This window comes from Brassica napus, chromosome C8, assembly GCF_020379485.1.
Source record: "Brassica napus cultivar Da-Ae chromosome C8, Da-Ae, whole genome shotgun sequence".
NCBI classification, from domain to species: domain Eukaryota; kingdom Viridiplantae; phylum Streptophyta; class Magnoliopsida; order Brassicales; family Brassicaceae; genus Brassica; species Brassica napus.
The window spans coordinates 22,700,027-22,720,154 of NC_063451.1; the positions used below are offsets into that span (position 1 = coordinate 22,700,027).

At 35.5% G+C, this 20,128-nt stretch overlaps 2 protein-coding genes and 1 long non-coding RNA gene across 8 annotated transcripts; 2 read left to right on the plus strand and 1 right to left on the minus strand.

The window, feature by feature from the left end:
* Positions 1–6,647: 6,647 nt before the first annotated feature.
* On the minus strand, positions 6,648–9,033 carry LOC106417855. 3 transcript variants are annotated; one of them, XR_007327759.1, is made up of 6 exons: positions 8,131–9,033; positions 8,007–8,054; positions 7,769–7,885; positions 7,457–7,672; positions 7,263–7,333; positions 6,648–7,159 (listed from the first exon to the last, which is right to left on the minus strand). It is a non-coding gene; the product is annotated as an uncharacterized LOC106417855 (long non-coding RNA). The 3 variants fall into 3 exon arrangements; XR_001283482.3 differs by having other exon boundaries at positions 7,769–7,875; positions 7,961–8,054; XR_007327760.1 differs by having other exon boundaries at positions 7,961–8,054.
* A 106-nt stretch (positions 9,034–9,139) lies between these two features.
* On the plus strand, positions 9,140–11,817 carry LOC106418442 (serine/arginine-rich splicing factor RS40). 3 transcript variants are annotated; one of them, XM_048766222.1, is made up of 7 exons: positions 9,140–9,265; positions 9,615–9,725; positions 10,392–10,504; positions 10,581–10,819; positions 10,890–11,447; positions 11,544–11,581; positions 11,635–11,817. In XM_048766222.1, exons 2-6 carry the CDS (start codon positions 9,620–9,622, stop codon positions 11,572–11,574), a joined length of 1,047 nt encoding a protein of 348 aa, XP_048622179.1. In that variant the 5' UTR covers positions 9,140–9,265; positions 9,615–9,619; the 3' UTR covers positions 11,575–11,581; positions 11,635–11,817. The 3 variants fall into 3 exon arrangements, with proteins under 3 accessions (XP_048622179.1, XP_013714606.2, XP_048622180.1); XM_048766223.1 differs by adding an exon at positions 9,974–10,200 and having other exon boundaries at positions 9,177–9,265; positions 11,544–11,817; XM_013859152.3 differs by having other exon boundaries at positions 9,141–9,265; positions 11,544–11,817.
* Positions 11,818–15,899: 4,082 nt separating this feature from the next.
* On the plus strand, positions 15,900–19,784 carry LOC106418256 (probable transcriptional regulator SLK1). 2 transcript variants are annotated; one of them, XM_013858919.3, is made up of 10 exons: positions 15,900–16,147; positions 16,306–17,100; positions 17,180–17,311; positions 17,435–17,483; positions 17,630–17,844; positions 17,988–18,056; positions 18,199–18,299; positions 18,386–18,479; positions 18,559–18,628; positions 18,718–19,784. In XM_013858919.3, exons 2-10 carry the CDS (start codon positions 16,519–16,521, stop codon positions 19,521–19,523), a joined length of 2,118 nt encoding a protein of 705 aa, XP_013714373.2. In that variant the 5' UTR covers positions 15,900–16,147; positions 16,306–16,518; the 3' UTR covers positions 19,524–19,784. The 2 variants fall into 2 exon arrangements, with proteins under 2 accessions (XP_013714373.2, XP_013714374.2); XM_013858920.3 differs by having other exon boundaries at positions 15,926–16,147; positions 16,293–17,100.
* The last annotated feature ends 344 nt before the right edge of the window (positions 19,785–20,128 follow it).

Consider the following 20,128-nt stretch of genomic DNA (forward strand, 5'->3'; position numbering starts at 1 on the left):
AAACCTCGAAGACAAAGAGAGCAATACACGGTAGTGGCTTCGTGGTTAGGATGACGGCGAGAGTAACCCCCGATTGGCGAAACGGTTCCGGAGAATATCAATCGACTTTCTTGGATACGATCATCAAACGACTTGAACAGGACTCGCGATCGGAACTGGTAGTGTTCTCCATGTGCGTTATCAATCTCGTTAAACCTCCGAATCCTAGTTCGAACAGAAGAAGAAGGATTTTGATCAGACATGGTGAGGAGTTTGGATTGGAAAGCAGTTGAAAATAGAAGAGGAAGGGTCGAGTTTCCCTCGTTAAAAAAGAAGAAGAAGAAATTAATTCATCCCGAGCAGTTCATAGATATGTTTAGTGTTGGGCATATATTTCCAATGAGTGTCTTTAGTCTAGTGGTAGAGTAGCATTCGCATTTGCTATTGTCTAGGGTTCGAACCCTCATCCCATCATTTTTAATTTTCGTCAAAATTTCTATTATTTTGGCTTATATAAAGAGTTACTGTATTTAATCATTCATGGTTGTCCACATATATATGTTCCCTCGTTAAAAAGGATGAAGAAGCAATTAATTTATCCCGAGCGGTTTATATATATCTTTAGTGTTGGGCATATATTTGCAATGAGTGTCTTTAGTATTGTGGTAGAGTAGCATCTGCATTTGCTCTTGAACAGGGTTCGAACCTCAGCCCATCATTTTTTAATTTTGTTTAAAATTTCCAATTTTTTGGCTTATATAAAGAGTTATTGTTTTTAATCATTCATGGTTGTCCACATATATTTTATAATTATTATGTTTTCGATCGAATGAGTTAAAGAGCCTAGTTCTAAAACAATGCTAATTGTTTTAGCATTCAAGGTTGTCCACATATATCTTATAATTATTAAGTTTTTGATCGAATGAGTCCAATAACTTAGTTCTAAACAGTGATAAGTAATCATATAATATCATGCTTCCAACGTTGTCCAAACTACGTGAAATATTTCTGAATTGGGTTGTCATCAACCAAATGATGTGGTAAATATATATAGATATTACCATTTCATTGGTTCCTATACAGATAATAAGATCACAGTATATAGTTAGCAATTATTATATTTTGATCAAACTATATAACATGGAAAAGATTAACAGTTTATGTTATTAAAAAAAGAGGTTATAACCAAGGTTGGTATAATGATGCAAAGAGAAATCAAAGATAATGAAAAAGCTTAGTCTCAAAAAAAAAAAAAAAAGAACACAAAACCAGTCAAGGCAATTTCATTAGCCACATTTGGCACGCTTCACACCCTCAGACTCCATCACATCAGCACCCCTTTTTCCTAACTCAGCTGCATTATCCCCTCCCTCAGTATCACCTTTTTCATCAACGTTCTCTCCTAAACTGCTTTCAGGTTCTGGGGCATCAGGTGGGAGCACCTTTGTCACAGTGAGAGTCTGGGACTTGGCAGTCAGATTGTGATTCGATACCTTCACAATAAACTTCCGCGTCTGTCCAATGGTATCAACCATAGCCTGAGGAACTGGAACCATGTGATCCCCTCCAACACTATCATTGGCCTAACACACAATAAGACATCATCAGAAACGTTTTTAAATACTTTTGCAAGAACACATTCTAGATCTCCTAACCATATAATTTTCTAATTACCTGATAGTATCTCTCGACCAACTCGTTAGCTTTCTTTCCAGTCAACTCCTCACCGGCATCACCAAGGACAACAAATACGGCTTGATTATTGTGGTCATACACAGATAGCTTCGTCAAGTACCTAATACAGATAGTGTTAACAACCATTGCAGTCAAAGAATGTGTAGAAACTATATATAAACCACTTACTGCGCCACACCAACAATCTCACTCTTCCCACATTTCTTACACATAAGTGTTGTGGGCCCTTTGGTTGCTTTAGTATGGCACACACCGCAGCCTATATAATACCATCCAGACCCGTGCACAACATCATAAATAGTTGATGTACACTCAAACAAAGCAACCTGGAAAAATATTTGAAAATTCAATGTGAAATTTAGTTTATCTTATTAAATGTATCAGATATTGCAGATATAATACCTTAGAGGATGTCTGATTCATATAAGAGAAGAGTTCTCTCAAGGTCGCTGGCTTAGGCTTGGTAATCACCTTTGCATTAACTCTACTGGCAACATCCAAGTTCGAGTTCAACCTGAATAAAACGTCAACCCGGGCATTACAATATGGAGTAGCATGAACGACATTCCAATACATGAAACTAAACCTTACCAACTGAGGTAGAAGAGTGTTTCTTGGACATCACTATCCACAAATACACGTGAGGACGCCATGGCAGATAAAGACAGGACACCTATAACAGAAAGAATGCCATGACACATCAGCAAACTTATAATAAAATGAAGTTAAGGGCCTCAACCAAATATAAATTCATAAACAGCAATGTAACTTAGCAATACAAACCTCCAAACCGTTTCGGGTTTAAAGTGGTGACTAAGATAACATGAGCAGTGCCTCTAGATGCTTTAAACTTCTCACTGAACTCAAAGGCAGCCTTGTCCCAGAGATACAACTTCATCACAAGATCGCTGCAACAACACAAACTCGTGTAGTAAATAATTGCGAATATAGTTTTTAGTTAATATATTGTGGTTGAAAACGAAGCTATAACAACACAATAACTTACTCATGTGTCTGGACGTGAAGCTCAACTCGGTGGGATACAGCTATCTCAGCTTCATCAAGCAAGAGACCGTCACTGGGAACCTTCCCATTCACAAGTTTGATATGGCCAATATAGTCTGCAAGAGAAGACATCAAACTCAATGCCTTATTTATAAATCCGGCAATCAATACAAAATTGTAAGCAAACACTCCAAGATCAATACAATAACTAATCAGATGATATCATACTATCTAAGATCAGATTAGACTACTATCCAATATTAACGGTGATTGGGGTTAACGAAGCGAAAACTTACCATAAAGATCACCTCTCAAGTCGGAAGCAGCATCGAACTCTCGGAATCCATGGATACGGATCCGATCCTCAGGGAAACGGATTGAACTGTCCTTGAGAGCAGTGAGGGCAGAGTTCCATGAGAAGCTAATAGTGACATCTGGATCAGCTACCCGGTAAATTGTCTTGTTCTTTGATCCGAAAAACTTGTTGAGCCGGTAAGTACAACCAGCTTTCATGTGAGGCAAATAGGTCACAATCCTTCCATAGGGGTTGAAGCCCTGGATTACACTCTCCTGTTGTCAAAAGAAAATTAATCAGAGAAGTTAGTCAACATATGTTTAGCAACAACAAATAATTATACATAATCGAATCAATCTATTTTGTTGCTAATCAATCTTAATATCAATCATCTAATCAAACAAAGCGATAAACAGCAATCAGACGTTATGTATCAAATCAATTATTCGATAAACAAATTATGGTTTGTACCTCTTTATTGATGAGAAGCATTTCGATGCCGATAAGAACCTTCGTCTGAACGTTCCAAGCCTCCCAAAAATGGATCAATCGAAACCGCACCTCGTCTTGATGGGGCCCGAATGTCACGTCTTTGAAGGTAATAACCTCCCCTACGTCGTCGGAGACAATTGATTTGACTTTGTCGACGGGTGAGACAGATGTTCTGCCCCTAACGCCGAGAATGGGACCGGAAGAGGCACTGGTTTTGCCGTGTGATTTGATCGGACTCTTCGATACAGCCGTTGCACCTTTGGATTTCACTGGATTGTCAACGCCGGAAGAGATACCGGTTTTAGTGACGGGTTTGGTCGGACTCTTCGATACAGCCATTGCACCTTTGGATTTCATCGGATTGTCATCGCCGGAAGAGACACTGGTTTGAGAGACGGGTTTGTCTGAATTGGAGGGGGTTGCCGCTTCGCCGTTTTTTTTCACTGAGTCGGAAACACCGGAGAACTTCATCGCAAGGAGCAGTTGAAAGGATAGAACAGTTTTAGATCTAAAAAACACATCGATTAAGAGATTTATATAGAATCGCAGGCGGTGATAGCGACAAAGATCCATTAATGAGATTAAAAGTTTAGAGGAGTGGGGAGAGAATTGATTGTTCGCGATAAAGATTTGTGAAACGTAGTAAACGGAGAATATAAAGAGAAAGGGGATCGACGGAACGAAGAAGAGGAAGAGAAAGGGGATCGAAGATCGATTTTGATAAATTAGGGTTGTTCTTCGCTAAAAGGGGAAAGGAGACTTCAGCGAGACATGGACTTCCGAGGCTTTTAGATTCCAAACATTATCGGGCCGTTAGGATGCGAGGCCCAAACACCATTCGCAGCACGTCTGACGTGGCGCATTTCTGATTTCCTATTGGTTGATTATTGTTGAGGACGTGGACAGCATGAGAGGAGCTCTTATTCAACTTTTAGTATTGTATTGATATATATACTAGTGGTATTCCGGGTTCGTATATTTTTTTCTTAAATGTATTTACAATTCATATTATATGGTTTAGTAAACAAAATATGTCAAATTCCATGGAAGTTCCACAAACATGTAGAAAATATTTTGATAGAGAACCGGCGCCTGTCCATGACTATTTGATGCTTTAATCAAAATTAAAATGTGCATCTTAATGACCTGGATGAACTTTTAAAAAAATTTAATGAACAAATTTAGTTGTAAAAAAAAACTGAAACACTTTTATTTGCCCCACACCACCGCTTACATTGCTTCTGCAGCGGACCGGACCTGTAGAGAACACTCCCCACCAAAAAACTACGAAGCTCGCTTTGACCATATGAAAACAAAAAAAAAATAGAAAAAATAAACAAATTAACCCTAGCTTGACAAAAAACATCGACAACATAAGAACACAAAAAAATCTTCACGAATAGTATCAATGGTCCCACGGTAAACGCAAATTCGACCATGAATATTTGTTAATTGTGTAGTAGAATGTCTGATATTTGTAAGAATTTTTTAAAACAAATTTGTAAGAAAAATATAATTATTGATTTTGTGAGTTAACGTTTGATAAGTTAAATTTTTTATATTGATTGAATATTCAGAGGTTTTTATATGACAAAGGTAATAAATATTTTTAACCTAGCTAAATTTTAAATTCTCTTAATGATTCTGATGGAAAAAAATGTTATAGGCGCCCCAATAGAAATTGTCTGATGCTTGCTATTTGTCAGAGTTGTGGAGCCGTTATTATGGAAGTCTCATCAATGATGTTGAGGATCAGCTTTGCATTTATCAATTGGATGTCTATTTTGTTTATGAGGGATTTGCTATTTTATGTACATATGCAAGGTGAGTAAAATATTTCAAAGTAGCTGAATAATGTTTATATTGTTTGAATACATAAATTGAATGGTTAATAGTTGGAGCATAAAATATAAAATTTTGTAGAGTGGGTTTTAAATGGAATATATAATTTATTTTATTTGCTTGTAATAGTAATATTGATCGCATGTTTTTATGTTGTTGGAGAGATACATTACGGTTGCATATGTTGCTGTGAGTGTTGTTAAGTAACACTCGAGTTTTTTACATGTGCTTAGTGCATTGACTTGATTGATGTATTTCCAACATTAATATCATGTTGTTTTCCTTTGTGTCTTTCCTAATTTTTCTAAGTATATTTTTCCGAATGCCATTTCACTCATGCATAACTTGCTAATGCAAAAAGAAAAAAACTTGTTAATGCGGTATAGGTAAACTATGTTGATATATAAATCTTATGCGGCTGTTTGGAGATAATAGACTTCTAAGCAGTGTTGTTTTAATAGAAATATTCTTATTTGTCTTTGACATAGTGAATCTTAGCGTTTCTCGCGGAAAGATATTTGGTAGTTAAGTCTTGATAGTTTGAGTGATGCAAAGATGGTCTGCCAAGAGGTTGATGTTGATTTTTTTTTATAGAAACGGTTGTCATGAACAGAGTTGGCTAATAACGGTGAAGATTCCATACATGTTGGATCCTTCCTTAAGGCAGTTAAAGCATTGGGCTTAGGCCACATCTAATTATCTGAAGTTCCAATTTGGTTCTAGTATAGTTGTATTATGAAATCCTTGAGTGTCTCTCTTTTAAAAACAACTTAAAATCAAGCATTAATCTTTATTTAATACTACTATTAATCTTTATTTTTTTAATTTAATCTAATTGTTTATTACATAAAACAAAACAAATTCTATAAACAAATAACTTTATAGAATTTGTTTTGTTTTTTCAGGCGTTTTAAAGTAGAATGGCAAACTTCAACTTCTGAAGTTCTCAGCACATACATGGCAACGTCAAACTCAACATGCTTGACTTGCTCAGCATTTAATCTTGTTATGTAACTTATTTTTATTGATCTTACATAAACATGTTTAAACTTTGATTAGTTCGAATGAAAATCAAGACAACATTAACTCAAACATGATATCATGGGGAACCTCCATGGTGAATAATCTTGTATCTGGTGTGACTCAGACCATTGGAGTTGGAGGAGAAGCCTGGAGAACTGCATTTTTATTGCCAAATCTGAGTTCTTTTGGGGTTGACTTCTTGTCAACACATCATTTCGGCTTTGGTTATACTCTTGTGCAAGTTTGTGACATAAGAATATTTTTTTTTTAAATGTTTCTTTCAAAATGCATTTCTATTTTCTAAAACTCAATAAAAAAACTGATGCACATATTTTCTTTATTATTCGCTTTTACAATGTGGTATGAGAAATGAATTTTCCAGAATCAAATCAAATAAAAAGAGACAATAAAAACGCTTGACTTGAGCGACAAAAATCTCCCATTATCTTTATTTTCAAATCCATTGGCTTAAACTCCTACTGATCAACAACTTGCAAAATATCGTCTTAGATTGCTTTGGCATCGTACAAAACGCCATAAACCCCAAAAGGAATGCTGGTCTGAAGTCCTTCGTTAGGTTTAATTTCAACTCTTTCTACATCCTGTTGTAAAGCTTCTTCTCAAAACTTATGTTTCATTCTTAGTAATAGTGTTTGTTGTTGTAGATATCGCAGCTCGTGCTTGCTCCATCGAAGAGGATTTGCACTATCACTCTCAGTGGAAGCAGTTGGCTCTGTGCAGCGTTCTTGATTGCGTCTACTGATAGTTTCTTACAGTCCAAGATTCTGCATAACCTCTTTTCTTAGTCTTATCAATCTTCTGATGAACCTGAAAATATGGAGGGTGTGAGATATAACAGTTACCAGTATATTTTAAAGTGGATAAGTTATTCCTAAATATCAGAGATATGAGAATGTTATAGTTTTCTCACCTCCAACTATTTTGGGATTTATGCTGGTAGCTAGTGAAACTTTGTGATCTGACCCGTAGCTCTCCAGTTTTCTATGGAATGCAAGAGCCAGTCCATCAAACAGACTAACACACAAATTATTGAATCATGAAGGGCAAAATGCATACAAAGTAATAGAAAATGACAAACACTATAGAATCAACCGTGCAAAGTACCTTTCTATACGTCGAGTTACCATTATACCATGTGTTGTTGGACGTGTTGTTGAACGTGCTTTTGATTGCACTTAGCTCACCAATAACGCTTTCCCAATATAAAAGTGGAGCTCTGTTAATTAAGCAAAGGGATGCTTAAGGATAGTGTAGCTTGTTTGTTAATATCAGCTCTGCCAAGGGATTGTCTTCGAGAAGACCAGTTGCTAATACTTCTTCCTGGAGAAGGCAAAAGCAGTAATTCTAACTAAAGACTTGATACAAGGAACATAAAAAAAAAACTTAAAGATATGGTTCGTAGCTAAGATTTTATACCATCAGTGCTTCAGATTTTGCAGCTGCACCACCAGCAAGAACAGCTCTCGCACAATCTGTCAAGCAGTTCTTGTAGCACCGGCTCTCCGTTACGTTGTTGTGTGAACCTTAAGAAAGCTAAGAAGGGTAACCACAAAATCCAAACTTCAAGTTCGATGCTTTAAGCAAAAGTGAAAATGGTTTTCCATATACCTAATGAATGAGACGTTGCTGCAAGGGTTTTTCAAAGAGAGATAACCTTAGCGATTTGGTCTTGGCATGTGCTTCTCTTAATTCTCATCCTTATCTGAGAAACCATAAAAGAAGTCGGATTAGATCTAAATCGAAATATAAAGCAATAGATCGAGCATCCACTTTCTGACCTATAACTCGGGCTTGAGTTGAAGAGTAGAAGAAAGGAAGTGTTGAGTTGAGGGAGCGAGTCGGTGAGACAACCCATTGAGGAAGCCATCCTCGTCGTTCCTTCTTTCCTTATCAGTCAACGTCCAACTTCCAAATCAGTAAGAAGAAGGTGTGAAGTCGCCGTTGATGAATTACGTGCAAAACAAAGATTATCATTTCAGATTTGGTAGAGATGATGTTGTTCATCGCAGACATCAAACTTATATATAAGTGGAGCTTTAGTCCGCTACCTTCAAGAAGATTGAAACCGATTGAATGTGAGGCAGTGGGATGAGTGGTGTGTGAATGATTGCAGCAACTGTCACAATTCTAAGCCGGTGTCATTTGAAAGGTTACGGTGGCTCTTTTCCGCGAAATCAGAAGTGGAAAAAACCTATAAACTATGGGCCTGTATGCAAAATATTTTAAGAGCCCAATAGATTAGTAAATTAAAACTACACGCCAAGATAACATAAGAACTCATCGTTAAACTTAGGCGCAGGTGTTTGGAAAGAGGGCTTGGCCGGTTAAAATGGGGCATGTCTTATTAATATTTATGATCCTACGTGAATGGGCCGAAGAAAAAACTGTTTGGAGTAACAAAAGAATGATGTGGCTATTTGGAAGCTCTCTATTGGCCGATTTTCTTTGTAGACGTGGACACCCTAAACACTCACTATATTTTTATTTTATTACTTGTTTGATGATTTTCAGTTTTGTTATACTCTATTAAATAAAAAATCTCAAATTCAAGTTTAATTAGATTAATATGAATAAACTTGGCCAACTTAAATATCCCACATATAGTTCAACCCATATAACAAGCTCTAATTTTTGTATGAAGCTAATTTAACCAAACATCAGTTTATCAATTTTGGAGAAAAGAAAGTTTCAATTTGTTTGAACTTGTTAGATATAAAAATGTATGCTTTTACTGGGCATTTAATGGACCTTTAACGGATTAGCCCAATACTGATATAAGAGGTAAAAGTTATATCTCTTATCTCTACCCACACTGTTTCACTTTAGAGACGCGAACAATATCTAAAGAGCTTCTTCTAGGTCTTGGACGCGACAACAGCTGCCAACAACTACTTCAGTTTCAACATTCTACAGGTAAATTGATTAGTTTATGACTCTCAGAGATCTTGGATCTGATCTCTTTGCTCCTTCGGTTTCTTGTCGGAGCAAAGTAGAATCAAGCTTTGCTTGATTGTTCTCGTTTGCAATCCGTTTGTGTGTTTTAATTTAGATCTGATTAGATATGCTTTGTTTGTTGTGGTCCTTTTGATTCTAATGTTAATTGTCTGGATTTGACGTAGCTGAGCTGCAATTATTGAAAAAAGTTTTAAGTCTTGATGCAAATTTATGTTACTAGTTTTCTTCTGTGGTCAAGGTGTTGTGAGGAAGCCTCATGAATCTTCTTTTTTTTTTTTTTAATTTTGGTTCATGGTGACTGGTGCAGGAATCATGAAACCAGTCTTCTGTGGGAACTTTGAGTATGATGCGCGTGAAGGTGATCTTGAACGGCTGTTCAGGAAATACGGAAGGGTCGAGAGGGTGGATATGAAAGCTGGTAAGCCTCTTTTTCTTTCTTTCTTTCTTTCTGCCTTTTGTGTAAGTTATCTTTGTGGTCGAACTCGATGAACAAGGAGTATCCTAAGTGCCATGTGATGAAAGCAATGTCATGTTCATTCCACGAGAAGGCTCTGGAATAATCATTTCCCCAAAGAGAGACTACATCTGCGCAGCGTGCTGGAAGTTTGCAAAATACATGAGAATAATAGTGTAAAACCGCCATTCTCAGCGTTTTCTTTGGCGCAGGATGTCCAGCCCATGGATGGACCGACCTTAAGGAAATATCCATCTCATTCTCTTCCCTCAAAACGAGTCTCACTTTCCATCCACAATGACATTTGCCATCTTAACCTGCATTTCATTCTTCATCGCATTCCACTCTACATGCCTCTTGGAAACATTTCATTCACATCCCCCCGTCTGACTTCCACATTTTCACTTCTTCCTTGACATATTATTTCCCATAATGCAAGGTCTGTAACTGCTTCACTGGTCATTTAGTTTCCAGAGTTCTGTGGCTGTTCAAATAATTTGTTCTACTAAGTAAGTAAAGGCTATTTTATCTCTGAAGAAGAGAGAACAAGTCTTCCTGTTTCCCTGGAGGTTCTTAACTTTGCTCTTTTCATTTACTGAGATCTATGCTTTTTGGCTCTTTTTTCTCCAGGGTTTGCTTTCGTGTACATGGAAGATGAGAGGGATGCTGAAGATGCTATCCGAGCCCTTGACCGCATTGAATTTGGACGTAAGGGACGCAGACTCCGTGTTGAGTGGACAAAGGTAGGTTTGTTATTTTCTTTTTAAGTCTTTGTTATGATGTTTTACATACTGATCATGTTAATGATTCTTTTTTTAGGGTGAGCGTGGAGGTGATAGAAGATCTGGTGGTGGTTCAAGGAGATCCTCATCCATGAGGCCTTCCAAGACTCTGTTTGTGATCAACTTCGATGCAGATAACACTAGGACCCGGGATCTAGAGAGACACTTTGAACCATATGGCAAAATTGTGAACGTTAGGATCCGGAGGAACTTTGCATTTGTCCAATACGAGGAGCAAGAGGATGCCACTAGAGCATTGGATGCTACCAATAACAGGTAGTTTTTGTTCATTAACCAAGTGTTTTCACTACTTAAAGACTCACCTTCTGCTTGTGTTTTCATCCAGTAAGCTGATGGATAAGGTGATCTCGGTGGAGTATGCAATGAAAGATGATGATGCAAGAGGGAACGGACACAGTCCTGAAAGACGCCGCGACAGGTCACCAGAAAGGAGAAGGCGATCACCTAGTCCTTACAAGAGAGAAAGAGGGAGCCCTGACTATGGCCGAGGTGGTAGTCCCGTTGCTGCATACAAAAGGGAAAGGACCAGTCCTGATTACGGCAGAAGACGTAGCCCAAGTCCTTACAAGAGAACAAGGCGTAGCAGTCCCGAGTATGGTCGCGACCGCCACAGAGGCAATGAGAGTCCTCGGAGGAGGGAGAGGGGTGCAAGTCCCAGGTACAGCCGCAGTCCTGACAACAAGAGAGAGAGGGTGAGCCCTGATCACAGCCCGTTTAAGAAGGAGAGCTCGAAGAATGGAGATGGTGAGGTTGATAGCCCAAATGAAAGGAGGGAGAGGTCGAGGTCTAGCCCTGAGAATGGCCAAGTTGAAAGCCCTGGCTCTATTGGGAGGAGGGACAGTGATGGTGGCTATGATGGTGCTGATAGCCCAATGCAGAAGAGGTAAGATTGTCAAGTTAGTTCGTTGCATGTTCATATATATAAATTGAGATTTATGAAAATAATTATTATTACTTTTGTTGGGTTATGCATTAACAGCCGGTCTCGTTCGCCTCCAGCTGAAGAGTGAATGAAAAGTGGATCCAACCATCTCTATCAAAGTAGGATGTCAGCTGAAGAGTGAATGAAAAGTGGATCCAACCTTCTCTATCAAAGTAGGATGTTGTACCTGTTCTGTAGTCAAACTCTGTGTCCTGTGTTTAGTCTCTTTGTCTTCTGATACCTTTGAACTCGGATCTCTTTTATTGTTGGATTGATAAACTCTCTCTTGTGTGCTTAAAATGTTCCAATGTTACTGAATTGTTCGTTTTTATTCGCATCTCAGTTGAAATCCAGTCATGAACAAAAAAAGAAGAAGATATTCTTCAAAACACATAACTTTCATGAGGGTGTAGAACACCAAATAACAAGAATTATTATTTTTGATAATGAATATTTATAAAAATAGAAAAACGAAAAAGAATCATATACAAATTTTTTAATTATAAAGGGTAATTTTCTAAGTGATAAGTATAAATGACTTATTCTATCCATTATTTTCATCCTCAGTTAGAGTGTAAAGCTTTAATTGGTGATAATTTATTTGAACGAAAATAAAATAAAACTAGATTTTGATCTGCGCTTAAAAAACACGGATTTATTTTTGAAATTAAATAAATTTTTCTGATATAATTTTTACTAGGTGTTTGCCCCCAAATTTGCAGGTATAAATAATTTTAAAATTTTAATATAATATAATATTTTACGTCTTCGATCTGCAATAATATAGTTTAATATTTTAAAACTGAATGTGAATTTTTCATAGATAATTTTTTAATAAAAATATTTTTTTTATTAATACTTTTTTAAATTCTTAAATATGATTTATATAGTATTTAGTAAGATTTTTTACATCTTTTACAAAACAATATTTTATTAAATTGTTTTATATCATTATCGTTAGAATATGTATATAGTTTAATTGGTTTGTATATCAAATTTTTCTTCCATAAAATTTATTAAAATAAAAAACAAAAACTCATGTGACAAATTGACCTACACTTGCAACTAAAGTATAAAACACAAAAGTTATTAAGAAGAAACATAACTATATATATGTGAATTCTATTAATTTAATAAAAAGGTAAGAATATTAAAAAAAATTAAATAATTTTAATATAATATAATATTTTATGTCCTCGATATGCAATAATATAGTTTAATATTTTCAAACTGAATGTGAATTTTTGGTAGAAAAGTTTTTAATAATTTTTATTTATTTATTAATACTTTTTAAATTCTTTAATAGGATTTATATAGTATTTAGTTAGATTTTTGAGAAATTCTCTAGGATAGCACTAAAATTTTTTTGTCACAAATATAGCTCATAAGGATCAAAATGACCAACATGTTTTATTAAGTGGTGTGTTTTTGGGTTTAAGATTTAGAATTGAGGGTTTATGGTTTATGATTTAGGGTTTAGAGTTAAGGGGTGGAGTTTGGGGGTATGATTTCAAATTTTAAAAACTAAAAAAATATTAAAATTTTTAAAATAAAAAATATATTTTGGTCATTTTGTTTTTTGAGGTCTATTTTTGTGATAAAAATTTAAAAATGTATATCTGAGAGAATTGCCCTAGATTTTTTACATCATTTACAAAACAATATTTTATTAAATTGTTTTATACCATTATCGTTAGAACATGTATATATAGTTTAATTGGTTTGTATATCAATTTTTTCTTCCATAAAAATTATTAAAATAAAAAACGTGAACTCATGTGATAAATAGACCTACAATTGCAATTAAAGTATAAAACACAAAAGTTATTAAGAAGAAACATAACTATATATATATATGTGAATTCTATTAATTTAATAAAATTATTAGAATATTAAAAATTTCATAAATTTAGGAAAGTACTTTTATTCATAATATTCTTTGGATTATTTTATGACTCATGTAATTTTGTGGTTATTTTGCTTTGAAAAAGGTTTTGAAAATGATGAACTTGTGAAGAAAATAATATTTTGCGATTGATTCTGATTTGATAACATTTTTATAACCACTTAGAAAGGAAAATATATGACTATAAATAATTAATAAAATATTTATAAATTTTACATTTTATGAATTATTTCCCAGAAATTTAAAAATCCTTATAAAGATTTATATAACTTAATAAGTGGTTTTATAACTCAAGAAAATAATTTGTTATCTATGAAGAATAATTTATAAACTTAAAAAAATGATTTAGAATTTTATAAAATAGTCCTATATATTAATTTAAAATTAAAAACCATCGATATGAATTTAGAAAAATATTTTATAAAATTGTTAAACCATTATTTTAATTTAAATAATTTACAAACATGTTAACCTTATCAATGGTTATTAAATTTATAAAATATTTACAAAAATATTATAGAAAATTATTAAATCATTTTAATAATTTTAAATAATTTACAAACCAGTTAACCTTTATAAACATTTTCTAAACTCCTATAAATGATGAGAAATTATTCCTTGTAAATGCTATTATAAATCTTTATAACATTTTTATAGATCTTTATATATTGATTTGAAACTCTTATTAACGATATCGTAATCATTATTGATGATTTGACGCCTTAAAAATAATTACCAAATATTTATATAATTATAAGCTATTATATATCCTTTAAAACCCATTATAAATGAATCAATATAAATGACTTTAATTGTTTCTTACAAAATATATATTAATCATCACCGATGATTTTAAACTAATGTAAATAATTTATAAACTCACTATATGATGCATTAATAGTTATTATAATATTTTTATTAGAATTATATGTTTTATATATGCATATTATGAGTTATATAGGAAAATAAAGCTTTTCACAACTGTTTATAATAGAAAATAAAGCTAGTATATTATTTTTATTAACTACTTTTTGACAACATACTTCGTATAATTTATAAATAAACTATTAGTGCAAAAAAAATGATAAAGTATTAAATAAAATTTCCATAGTTGTTACCATTAAATATTATAAATGATTATGCATAAGAATATATAAATATTTTGGCAACTAACATTAATTGGTTTTATGATTGCCTTTTTTTAGATTTAATTAAAATAAATGAAAACTAAAAATCATCGACCAATGAAATTATAAGAATTTTTCTCAAACTGCATGTATGAGTGACACTAAAGTGACTTCTCAATTAATATACAGGAGGAAATAAGATAAAGTGTTAGGTTTAGGTACATCTACCCAGATGCACTGAACCGTACCAAAATGAAAAAAAAAATCCTAAATTAAGCTAAATTTCATAAATAACGAGCATATCCTATATCTTTGGAACAGAAAAATAGAACCGAATTAAGGACCAAATGAGTACTTAAATTTTTAAAATGCAAATTATATACCTATTAAACATAGCTAAACCATTAAAAAAATTATACTATTAATGAAACTATATGGATAATGAAACTATATGGGTAATGTGTAAACATGTTTAAATAATCTGACATATATTCATAGGAATTTATTGTTAGAATAATTATATAATAGATTATGGGAGAGTAATAAATGAGTTCATTTAAATTATGTAAAATATTTATATAGTTAGAGAAATATAAGGTAAGACCAAATAAATAGCTAAGTCTAATGAAATGGTCCACCAACCTTGTTTTATTAGATTTTTTAGAATTCATTCCCTTTTAATAGTATAGATGATGAATAAAATTCCAATTGAGGAAATGAATAAACATAAATATGTAAATTTCTATTCAATCTGTTCCTCATTGATATTATAAAAAAAATCTTCATAATTTTATTTTTCATAAGGAAATGAGAGGAAAAATGTAGGACCCTCACATCTATAATTTGACCAATTTTTTTTTTAACATAAATGGCATAAAATTTGAGGAATAAGAATTTCACCATGATTTTTTCTAAAAATATGGTTACCAATTGAAGACTAAGATTTTTAATTTGTTTTAGAATAATTAATATAAATGTTGTTTTCAATTTATGTTATTTTCATTTAAAAGAGAAATATATCCTCTAAAAATATTTTTCCATTTTAGAGATACACATTAAATTATCTATTTTTATTTAAATAAAAAATATAGTGAATATTGTTTTATAAAAAATTATCAGATACTAAAATTTCAAAGCGTAACGGAATTAAATTGTAACGGAATTAACCGCTCCGCATCGCAACTAATAGCAACAAAAACTTCTATAATTATAATGTCATTATTAGAACCACACCGCAGTTGTTCCGGATGCTATCATGCAGATCTAAATTGACTATAGTGTTGATTAATAACAAACCTATCATCCTCTTCTTACTCCAACACTTTTTTTCTCCTTTGTGATAAAAAAAAACATATTATATAAACTATTTTTTTTTTCTTTTTCTTCTATGGCTGATTTTTTTTTTCTTTTTGTTGGTCAAGCGTATGGCCGAGATTAGTCGTCTGCTTTTAATATGTGTTTTTTTCCCCTTCTTCTCCTCAATGCTTTGCTATAAAGTTTATAATATCTTCTTCTACTTGACCTCTTCGAATTCCTGCTGATTTTGGGATTCGAGTCTTACTTGATTTCAAAGTCGCTGTCTTCTGTGATTTGAGTTCGCAGATTGGATTCAAAGTTCCTTCCTTTCGGTAAGAGTTACCCTTTTGAGATACTTCAAGTTTGCTCCTTTTGATAATTAGGGCTTTCCATTGTAGTGAAAGATTTCATCTTTTCCCTTTGTTGCATCAAAGGAACAGTCTGCTTTTCTTGTTTACAGGCTTACCCGTTTTTCAGATTTGATTTTCAGATTTTGACCACTGAGTGACTAGGCTTTGAAGATCACTGTAACTATTGGATCCTGCACCGTTGTGTTTCCGACAGCTATATCAGTTTGGTCGGTGATCAGATGTGGATTTAGAGCATAACCGGTTTAGGATCCGATTCTGTTGTTTTGTTCTGAGTGGGCGGTTTAAAGTTTCAAGTTTTTCATTCCTCTGAAGCCTTCTTTTTGGTCTGGGGCATGAACAAACCGGGGGTCGATTCGACTACCGATGGTGCTGGCCATGAAGCTCTAAATTTGCAGAGGAGCAGTGGCATCAACAACATGCGTATCCCAACACCACCACAAATGTCCTTCTCCTCAAACAACATCAACATCCCCGGTTCTTTGGTTCTTGACGGCTCTGCTTCAATGCAGCAGCACTTGTCTCAGCAGCAGCAGCAACAGCAAGCAGGGCAGAGCTCAGTTCCAATGAGGGAAAACGATTATTCCCATGTGGATAAGAAGCCTAGGATTGAGGTGAAGCAAGAGGGTATGCTGCAGCAGCAGATTTTCCAGCAGCTGATCCAGCGTCAGGACCCCACGGGAAGGAACACGCAGCTGCAAGCATTGCTTCAGCAGCAGAGGCTGAGACAACAGCAGCAGATTCTTCAGTCCATGTCACCCTCCCAGAGACTCCAGTTGCAGCAGCAGCAGCTGAGACAGCAGTTACAGCAACCAGGAGGGACTCAGCAGATCCCTCCTAATGTGCGTCCTTATGACGTTGGCGTGTGTGCTCGGAAAATGATGATGTACTTGTATCATCTACAGCAACGTCCTGCCGTAAGCTAACACTGGTCCATGGACTGATACAAGTTCTCCTTCCGTATCTGATAGTCTGATACGTTCTTTTTTTATGTAGGAAAATTGCATTAGCTATTGGAGGAAGTTTGTGGCGGAGTACTTCTCACCTCGTGCAAAGCAAAGGTTGTGCTTGTCACAGTACGAAAGTGCTGGACACCATGCGCTTGGCATGTTTCAGCAAGCAGCTCCGGTCAGTTTCTTCTTATCCCTGTGTGTGTTATGATATTTGTTTGATATTAACATGTCTAACCTCAGCATATTTGTAGTAACACCCATTATTAATCAGTCCCTTGTGTTCTAATTTTGCTTGCAGGATATGTGGCAGTGTGATCTCTGCAGCACCAAATCTGGAAAAGGCTTTGGTAAGAGAGTTGCCAGTTTTGTTCTATGCCTTCACTTGAGCACAATGAAGCAACTTCCATATGCTAAATCCTCCTTTTTATCGTGTTAAAAACTCTTTAGTTGAGATAGTAGCTAAGGTGTCATCTTCTTCGTGTCATTTCCGCAGAGGCAACTTTCGACGTGCTTGCCAGACTGATTGAAATCAAATTCGCGAGTGGGATCATTGATGAGCTCTTGTATCTGGACCATCCAAGAGAACACAGATTTACCAATGGACTGATGATGTTAGAGTACAGAAAAGCGGTTCAGGAAACTGTACACGAGCAGTTTCGCGTTGTCCGTGAGGGCCATCTTCGCATCATATTCTCTCAAGATTTGAAGGTAGAGTAATCCTATAATTTGAAATATTGAACATTCTTCCAATTTATTGTTTCCCTGCCTATTCATTAAACATGAAAAATAAAGAAAAAAGTAATCACCAGTGTGCTGTGCTTGAGCTAATCTTTGACCTTGCTTCTTTCTAGATACTTACTTGGGAGTTTTGTGCTCGGCGTCATGAAGAGCTTCTTCTCCGCAGACTTATTGCTCCACAGGTGTTACTCTGATGACATGAACTATTTACTCTGAGCTTAAGACTTTCCACAAAACGTTTGTGGTTATTGTTTTGAAAAGATGTTCTAGACATGGTACAATGGTGTTGGAAAGTGTATTGAAAACGTATTATTGGCTATGCAGGTGAACCAGTTGCTTCAGGTTGCACAGAAATGCCAGAGCACCATCTCGGAGAGTGGGTCAGAGGGAGTTTCTCAGCAGGATCTACAGTCAAACAGTAACATGTAAGTTAATCCGTAGCACTTGAATTGTGTTTCTTTTATTGTCCATGTTGGAACATTTGTTTATTGGGCTTTGATTGGTGTCTCAGGGTCTTGGGAGCAGGAAGGCAGCTGGCGAAGTTTATGGAGTTACAGTCGCTGAATGATCTTGGCTATCCGAAAAGATATATCAGAACTCTACAGGTACTCACTCATTAGCTGTTAGTCTTGTATCTTAAGTCTTTAAGAAGTCCCAATAGCGAGCCATTGCGAGTGGTTGCAGATATCTGAAGTTGTCAAGAGCATGAAGGACCTGATGAACTTCACTGGCGAGCACAAAGTTGGCCCAATTGGTAAGTCTAATGAGACCAAAACCAAGTTGTCACACTCTCCTGTTGAAATGTGATTTGAGTTTCTGAATGAATGTAATATTCTTATGCAGAGGGGTTAAGGCGGCTTTTGGAACAGACAGCGACAGCAAAGCTCCAGAGACAGAAAGTGCAGGAGATGGAGCATATGGGGAATAGTGGAGCTATGAATGGGTCAGCTCAAGCTCAGATGGCGTTGACTCCAGGAACAATGAACGGCCTAATTGGCAACAACAACAGCTCCAACTCCAACAATCACCATCAACTTGTTGGTCGTGGAGCTATGAATGGCTCGGCTCAAGCAGCAGCAGCTCTGACCAACTACCAAAGCATGCTTATGAGGCAAAACGCTATGAATAACCCAAACTCAAATGCGGTCAAAGAAGAGGGGTTCTCTACTCAGAACCCAACCCAGAGCCCATCTTCTTCCTCCCATCAGAGGCAGAGCTTAGCAACGCCTGGATTCCCCAGCTCTCCCCAGATGCAACAGCAGCAGCAGCAGCAGCAGCAGCGCAACATGAATGGCCCTCCTCATCACTTGCAACCACCCCATTCACATGGCAACAACCAGGGGCAGCAGATGCTTAATCAGCTGTTACAGGAGATATCTGAAAACGGACCGAGTTTGCAACAGCAACAAGCCTTTTCAGGTCAGAGTGGTGGTGGCAACAATAACGCAGAGAGAAACCCAGCTGCCTCCACTTCCAGCATCTCAGGAGGAGGAGGAGGCCGAGTTCCAAGCCGAAACAACAGTTTCAAAGCAGTCGTCTCAAACAACAACAATCATCATTTGCCAGAAGATTTATCAATCCCAGAACTATCTCATGATTTCTCAGAAGACGCCTTCTTCAACAACAGTGATATTTATGGTAGCTTGTAGCCTTTGTAATATCCCCAACAGAAACAGAGGTATTGGTTACTTTGACTTTAACAATATGAAAGAGTTTTTAGGTTTTTTTTTATTTTTTATTTTTTATTTTAGGTTGGTACGCTTCTCCAGTTTGTTGTTTGGTATGAGATTTGACATTTGCACCTGGGTAAAGTTGTTGTAATGTGTTTCTTTATCTGTTATTTGTGTGACCCAGACTTCATCTCAGCTTTTCTCTCATGGTCAAAATGCAATAAAGATCTTTATTCTATATATCCAAGCTTTTAACACCTGGAGTGCTCACTGATTGACCCATTTTTGCTCCATCATCCACTGCTGCATCTTCGCCGTAGAAAGACCAAGATGGTCTCGGCTCCTTTACCATTCAGAACTCCTCATAGTGTGCAGGCCTATGTTCCTTGAAATCCATTTAATAAGCACAGTTGTCAAACGTTCTTCCTCTAGGAGACAGAGAGCCTGATAAAACCAATAGATAAAAAAAAAGACAAGTTTGTTTGTTCAGCGGTCAGTACTAGTTCAGAGTCACTCTTCCAACTAGACTGATAACATTTCAAAGTAACCTGTAGAGAGAGAGAGAGAGAGAGTTCTAAGCATTC